Source organism: Micropterus dolomieu, linkage group LG11 (assembly GCF_021292245.1).
Source record: "Micropterus dolomieu isolate WLL.071019.BEF.003 ecotype Adirondacks linkage group LG11, ASM2129224v1, whole genome shotgun sequence".
In the NCBI taxonomy this organism is placed as follows: domain Eukaryota; kingdom Metazoa; phylum Chordata; class Actinopteri; order Centrarchiformes; family Centrarchidae; genus Micropterus; species Micropterus dolomieu.
This window is the reverse complement of record NC_060160.1, coordinates 5,145,919-5,154,174: the sequence shown is the minus strand read 5'-3', so window position 1 is coordinate 5,154,174 and position 8,256 is coordinate 5,145,919. Positions and strand designations below refer to the sequence as shown.

The window sequence follows — 8,256 nt, the reverse complement described above, 5'->3', positions numbered from 1 at the left end:
AAAAAAAAAAAAAAAAACTAACTTATTAAATGTAGTGGAAAGTTTCTAGGACACATTAACGCATGAGGAACACGCAGATGAACACTCCGTTGATCACACCAAGGCTAAAGCTAACAATCTTTGAAAATATTTTGATTAATTAATGATCTCAGGGTGACATCAGCACAGGAAATTTGCTTTTGTAAGGGCCTTTCTGAACACTTAGTTGCAGTGCTAAAACTATTAAACAACTATTTTCATTGTTGATTCATCTGCTGTTTCTTTCTTCAATCAAGCATTTAAAAGTTTAATTTATAAAATGTCAGACAATCTTGCCCAGGGTGACTTTCAAATATGTTGTTTTGCCTGACAACAGTTCAGAAATCAAATATATTTCATTTAAAACAGAAAAGCAATTAATGATGTTGTTGGTATCCATCTCCCAAGCGTCAGTGATATCGGTGAGGTGAGGTGCCTACGCAGATCCCAAAGGATACTAAACGACAGTACCCACCCAGCCACAGCCTGTTCACCCTGCTGCCTTCTGGAAAGAGATAAACGAGTTTCTGCTGCCGCACCACCTGACTGCAGAGCAGCTTTTTCCCCCAAAGCTATCACACTCTTAAGCTCAAATTCATCCTCAGCACTGCTCCATTGATGATAGTTAATGTCTGTTTACCATTTTTAGAATTGCTTTGATATTAATGTATATTGTCTGCTACATAGCAGAAGGGAGTTAAAAACTCAATTTCACTGTACAGCCTGTTGTATTGTGACAAATAAATCAACCTTGTACCTTAATCCTCACGTAGAGATGGTGAATGCTTGGCTTGATAAATTACTTAAATGATTATTAGAACTAACAACTAATGAGTTGATTCAGTTTCAGCACATAATTACATGCAGAAATGACAGCATCTGAACAGTTCCTAAAGATGCATGGTGGATACGTTTTTTTCCCCATTTTTATACCATTTTCACTCTCTGATTTGAAAGACTGCATTGGAAGTACTTGACAAACAAGCTGTTTCTGCCAGTCTATGCATGCTATCAAACATCAGTGTTGTGAATGCAGATGAGTTCTGCAGGCACTCAAGAAAAGACAGCAAGGATCTAAAATCCTTTCAGATTCGTTTCACATGGCAGATGTGCACCATAGCAGGATTTCAATGCCATGGCGGAGTCACCTACATGATCGTGTGTTACAGGACGCTGGTAGCTGCTGATGTTCGGTTCCGATAGCGTTCTCCCAGGGCAGGCAGATCCCCTGGGTGTTGTTCCAGATGCAGTGGATCCCCGGCCAGGCCTGGCTACAGGACGCCATGCTGGTGAAAGCTGAGCAGCTGGGCGAGGTGTACATGAGGACGTCACTAAGCAGCAGGCTGTTGAAGCCGCCAAACACATACATCACACTGTGAGACAAGAGAGGAAAGATGATGTTAGAGGGCTACTGGGGAAGGTGGTGAGAAAAGGGAACGGATTAAGGAAGTAAAATGAGGTGATTTCTGCCCTGCAATCTTCCCGTTTCGACATTTTGTGCAAAGTAAGAACTAGAGAAGCTCAGTCAGAGCGCTCTTCCTCTTCTCAGGGCTTCAACTCACCTCACAGGTCTGCTAAATCCCCAACAAGCACCCTCTTCCTGTGCAGATGGACCTGACAGAACCCCCTGCTGTGTCTGTCAGGTCTAGGGCATTTCTTAACATATTTCTCCACTGGCCTCTGTTCAGTTGCTGGGATTAGTGTGCAAGTGTGAGTCTGCATGCATGTGTGTGCGCTGGTGGCACACGGCTGAGTAGAGTGGATGGGTAATTTGCACCAGTCTGATCATAAGTCCCCTTGGATCATACAGGGCACACTTCAAACTATTAGCTGAACGTCCTGCTGAGCACACAGATCAGGAAGAGGAGAATGTCTTGCAGGGGACCACATAAGATGTGAGTCACTGTGGACGACCAAGACAGGGAGGGCAGTAGAAAAATTACAGATAAACAAATTTTCTCACTCTTCTGTCTTTGTCTCTTTCTGCCTACAATGGTTCAGTAAGTAATTTTTACAAAAATAACCTTCTGGCATATTTGCTTTGTCAATTTCTCCTGACAGTAGTACATAGAGACAGATAATCTGTGAAAAAATGACCAGTGCCTAGTGCCCCTAATGACATATGCAAGAACCCACCGCACTGGAACGAAAGACTCTTCCTGGCTCTGATGGATTGTTAACAAAGTGGCAATCACTGCTTGTGTATTGCCTTCCTGTGCATGGTCTCACTCTGCAGGCAGCTTTAGTATGAGCTTAGCAAAGAAACACAGTGGCTGAGAAACAACCACCAGCAATGAAAAATCATCCCATCCCTCTTTTGCCAATAAAAGTGCACTGTACAAAACTGTGTGTGAACATGTCCCGGCTCCACATGGCGCTTCAGGCTCATTATGCTCAATGTCATGGCGCTCTTATCGACGAGAGGCATAGAGGGATGGTGACAAACAGTGGGGAATAACTTTTGAGAGGGGACAGTAGTGTGTGTGTGTGTGTGTGTGTGTGTGTGTGTGTGCGCCTCTGAAGCCTGGGGCCCTGGAGGGGCGTCTTTGAGAAGATGAGTCGCAGTGAGAGAGCATGGTCTGGGTGAGGCTCGAACAATGCCTGTGGGGGATGAGGTTTCGCAACTGGCCCCTTCTGCTGCCGTCAAACTTGTGGGTTTGGTGGAAGGGGCTTAGCGAAGTGACACAAGCAGCAGAGAGAGACAGCTTTAATAAAACAGTGGTTATTTGTTTTGCTTTACGTTATGTTTACGTTGAGTGTGAGGTCTGAACTAATGATATGGACCAAAAATGAGTTCGTGTAGTGTTCACACCAGAAACTAATCGCTCCAGAGTTCACTTGACAGTGGCACCAAGGGGGTAAACACTCCAGGGTTTAGTTTAACCGTACTAAACAAGGTTGGTGAACACACCCGCAAGACATGCAAAAGGTCAATGGATGAGTGGATGTATTGCATTTCTATAAATGGTATTACACCTGCTCGTATTTATGGCGCGTTTTAAAAAAAGATAAAGAATGAATAATTCTAGTCATTACCTTTACTTCTATAGGTACAAGGTGTTTCAAAGACAAACAGCCCAAACAATAAAATAATTTATATACATAATAATGCAATTTAAAAAGGCAACACAAATTTCAAAAGGAAGACTGTCCCAGACTTTGGAGAGCCCTGACAGCAAAGCACTCATCTTCCCTTTAGTTTAAGTCTAGGATCTGAGGTTGAGTTTGGGACCACATAGGCAAAAAAACCACTCACAAATGTTGGAGACCATGGAGTGGAGTAAATAAATGTCTCCTCCCTATCCCTATTGTCTCCTGTAATTTACCTGCAACGTTCCAAACTAAAACTTTACCTTTATGGCTCAACCTTCCTCACAACACTGCCTTTGAACTAGTGCAACCAGAGTGCATTCTTGCAGACAGGCAATTTCCTCCGGACTACATTTTCAATTTTTTTCCCCTCCCCATTACGTACAGTATTTGACCATTTTGTTTTTAATCCTTACTGTAAAGAGCCTTTGAAAATTTTCTTTCAAAAGCAAAAATGGTCAAATAAAACATCTTCTAAATTAAGTCTCAAGTGATTGCACTGAATCTGATCAGCGAATAAATGCATAAACAAACTCTTAATTGCTCCTGAGGAACGGGAGTCATCAGTGAGGATTGACTCAAACAGGGCTGGTGATTCATGTTAATATTTGATGCGTTCTCTACAACAGGATGTATAATTTAATATGGATCGCTGTGTCTTGCTCTGCTGGCAGTGCAGATAATACTTACAGATGAGTCATCCCTACTGGTCGCAGCAATATCCCCATCAAAATCTATTCATATCGCACACTAATAATGAAATGTCATGTATGAATGCTCAAAAGCTTATTTTCCAAGGTAACAATGTTTATTTTTTTTATATATACACACACCGTCAGTTGTTTTTGGATTTGAGTGTTGCTATAGGGTTTACAGTATGTTGAGCTAGTAAGATTTTTTTTCCTACTCAGCTTGTGGATTTAGAAAACAAACACCATGCAACCGTTTCCACATTTCTTTTGGGAGAAATAAGAATCAAAAACAGATTATATTCAGTTATTAAAATGATTCATGTAGCAATCAATAATTAAATAAAAAATGATTATGGATGACTGATAGTCAAGATCACAGTATGTATATCAAAGTAGTCAGGATTATAATTAAAGTCTCCTTCAGTTGCATTCTACACTACATGAAGTGCAGCATGGAGCCACATTCTCAGCTGTGTGAAAGGGATATCGAAGTAAGAATCCCGGCGTGTTGCATTTGTCCCTTATCAAACAAGCAATGTAGCTTTGAAGGTTTTGATCCCACAAAGCAACAAGTCGATAGACATTTTTGAACTTTTTTTCCTATATGAAATTTTTCAGTCAATACAAGGAAGAAAAAACAAAACAAAAACAGTTCAGCTCTCAACTGTGTGGTTCTTCTGCCAGCAAGGATTTCAATTCATAAATTCAGACACCCACAAAAAGCTTTACTTTCGCAGGAGCAATCTTTTTTCATTTCCCACGAAATAGAGGAGCTCTCATTTTAGTTTGATATACATTTCCCTTTTTTTCCCCTCCAATAGCCTGTGTGCATTTTGCAGATTGTTTCTACACCCATGCGTAGAGCACAGAGATGTGATCGCGAATAAAAAAAAATAGGAAAGAACCTCAAAAACTGTAATTTCCCATTAGAAAAGCCGAAAAGTCCCATAATGTAAAACAGTGCAATGCATATGAAAGAGAAAAACTACATCCCCGCTCAGATTCACATCAGATGCAAATACGTGTTTGTCTGTATAACAAATTCCATTCATCGTGTCTTTAAATATCATGAGTGCATAATTAAACATGTGTGGGCTCCAGTAGAAATAAAACCTGTCACCCTGGTTTACATGCACTCAAGAAACAAGGTTACTAAGAGAAATCAGGTTAAGACAGGAAATCAGAGAACATGTTTATGATTATGTCCAAATAAAATGTTTCAATTTATGTCCTATTTTGTTTTATCTCGTTTTGATTTCATCTAGTATTTTAGCCACTTTAAAATAAATAAATCCTTATTATTATCATCATCATCATCATCAATAAAGCCTTTCGGTGAAGCCTTCTGCAAACTCTTAAGTGCTGAATAAATGATTACCTGTCACTGAAGACCGCTGAGTGTCCGAAGCGATTGACGTCTTGGTAGAGGTCCGGTCGAGGGAGCACCGTCCACTCATCACATGCTGGAATGACAAGACGACACAGAGGTCAAGCTGTTGACCTGGTCTTGCATATTCAATTATACATGTCTTCAGCAGTTGGAAATTCAGCTGACATGCCATGGGTGGTTAAGCGAGACCTTTAACAGCTCACATCCTCGTGTCAATCAATGAGTCATTCGGCTAAGTGTCCTTGACTGAGACACTGACGGCTACAGGAACAACAATCATGCCAAGAAAATGGAGCCAGGCATGCGTTTCTGGCATGTAAAAGAAACAGATTCATAAATTATGGTTTCATACAAGCAAGTAGCTTGTGAAAAATAAGGTTCACATCCTCCTGCTGATCTCATTTTCAGGTTGTAGCTACAGGTTCTGAATACTGCCGTTAAAATCTGTTGTGTTTCTGGCTTCTCAGAAAACAAAAAGTGGTTACAGATCTGAATGTTTAACATTTGCAGGGAACGGCAGTTATAAACAAAACTTAAAGGATTTGATAAAGAATTTGAAAAGATACGGATTCAGATTTGATGGAACGCTATAGAATCCCAATCCTGCCTCCCCTCCCAGTGCTGATGGCCACAAGAGGAATTAGACAACCCTGAACAGGAATAAGTAGGCACTATTAGCACTGATTTAGTGATTTGCAAGTCAAACGACAGCGAGGAATAAAAAAGGTTACATGCAGGCTTGATTTGATTTTAAAGAAGTGGTAGACATGTGGTTCACAACCTTTTTGGGTTGTATAAATATGTTTCTCACTTATCATATTTATAATCTTGTGACACTTAATATTGATCTTGATCAATTTGGGATCCTGCCCCTCATGTTGAACTACTGGTTTAGATGTCTAGGTGACACATAACCCTCGTTTAAAAACAATTTGTATTTCAATACTTAAGTGCTGAAATTTTGTCACTGAAATGTTGTGTAAGTACAACAACAGTTGTGTAAGTACAACCTTAATGTCAGAAAACTTTCACTTTCACTAAATGTAGCAAGATTTTATACCCAGAATATCAGTGAATGTTTACTAGGTAAATTAATATGGTAACAGATTCCTTTAGGGTTGTTTTTAAATGAAGCTCCAGCTGTGTGCGACACTGTGCACCTATCATGAGTCTGTACAAACAAATGAAAACAAACAAGAAAAAAAAAGACCTGGCATGTGAGCCTGAAAGTCAAAGCTGCTGTAGCACAGAACAGTGAATGCAGTACATCACCGTCAGTCAGTACAATGCAGTGCAAGTCATCATGGTCTCCCAGAGGAGAGAGTGACATCTGTGAGAGCTGCACATTCACAGGCAGACACTGCCCTCTGGTGTCATACACCGGTACTGCAGGTGGTGTAACACATTGCCCCTCAGAGTGCGAATTTATTATGACACCATCTACCAATGTCAGGACAGCGGACGCCCTTAAATTTTACGCTCTAATTTGGTTCAGCTTGTTAAGGAGGGGTGATTAGTCCTCGATGCGCGGCCCATTTCGACTGTAATTACCAGACAATTACAGAGCTGCTGCTGCTGCCACCGATCCTGCAGCTGGCTGGTAGGGAAGGAAAATAATCTAAAATCATACAGAGGATGAGGAGTGGCAGGGAGGAGATAGGGGTCAGAGCTGAGAAAACGAAGACAACAACAATACTTTGAGTCCAACTTTAAAAATTAAAAACTTAAACGCGAACTCTGTGGGGAAATCATGAAAACAATTTATTTCCCGCAGTGCTAGTGGGAGATGAGTTAGTCCCATTACGCCAATCAAGTGAGGGCATGTAGCAACATAAATGTATAAATGGGACACTATGCTAAGAATTAAATCAGTGTGCTGCTGCAGCCTTCACCGTCATCTGCTCTTCACTCGGATGAGCTTGAAAAGGGACGTTTGTTGGGGATGTTTCAGTCACAATATGGAATTCTCATGAACAAAAGTGCATTGCACAAGAAGGGAAGCGGACGCTTGTGCCCCCGATATTGTAATTTTGCTGCCTGTCAATCATCGTAATGACACAGAAAAATAGAATGTCCTGGGGCCATTTCACGGCCCCCAGGGAATTCTCCCTCCCATCATGAAGCCTCCCATTAATGAGCAGCTTATCACAGCACTGTAGAAGGAGGCCGACTCAATTTACAAAAATGTTTGCAGGCAGCTAAACAAAATGAGGATGCCAGGATGACTTTTGACAGAGCTGATGTGTGCTAATGTAGAAATGTGCTAACTTCTATTAGGACACAGTGAATTTTAAATGGGATTCTAATAAGAAGGCATAAACATATGCTACAGTGGACAACAATTAACTGTTCATTGTCATATTTAATAATAATAATAATAATCCTTATTTGTAGAGCACTTTTCAAAAACAAGTTACAAAGTGCTTTAACAAGTGTAAAGAATAATACAAAAAAGAAAGATAAGAGCATGAAAATTCTATATAAAATTAGTAAAATACAATAAAATAAAAGGGATAAAATAAAGTCAAATAAGATCGAGAAAAGCTCTCCTATAAAAGTATGTTTTAAGAAGGGACTTAAAAGAGTTCACTGACTCAGCCGCCTTGATTTCCTCGGGCAGGCTGTTCCAGAGCCTCGGGGCCCTGACAGCAAACGCTCTGTCCCCTTTAGTTTTCAGTCGAGACTCTGGAACAGACAACAGACCTCTGCCCGAGGATCTCAAGGTACGTGCTGGTGCGTATGGGACTAAAAGGTCAGAAATATAACAAGGCGAGAGGCCATGAAGAGCTTTAAAAGTGATCAATAGAATGTTAGTCAATTCTAAAACATACTGGGAGCCAGTGTAATGAAGCTAAAATAGGAGTAATGTGGTCATATTTCTTTGTTCTGGTTAAAAGCCTGGCAGCTGAGTTCTGGACAGTCTGGAGTCGATCAATAGATTTTTGGGTTAAACAGGTGAAAAGGCTGTTGCAATAATCCAGGCGTGATGAGATGAAGGCGTGTAAAATGGTCTCGGTGTCCTTAAAAGTTAACATAGATCGAATTTTAGCTATATTTCTAAGTTGA

The 8,256-nt window shown here is 40.6% G+C and overlaps 1 protein-coding gene across 6 annotated transcripts in view; it reads right to left on the bottom strand.

Moving 5' to 3' along the window:
* Window positions 1-8,256, bottom strand: part of atrn (attractin) — a 137,492-nt gene that overhangs the window by 99,922 nt on the left and 29,314 nt on the right. For all 6 annotated transcript variants that reach the window (XM_046061961.1, XM_046061962.1, XM_046061964.1 and 3 more), the window contains exons 11-12: window positions 5,179-5,263; window positions 1,171-1,391 (exon numbers count right to left, since the gene is read on the bottom strand). In XM_046061961.1, the coding sequence (XP_045917917.1) occupies window positions 1,171-1,391; window positions 5,179-5,263 (306 nt within the window). The remainder of the gene's footprint in view (window positions 1-1,170; window positions 1,392-5,178; window positions 5,264-8,256) is intronic.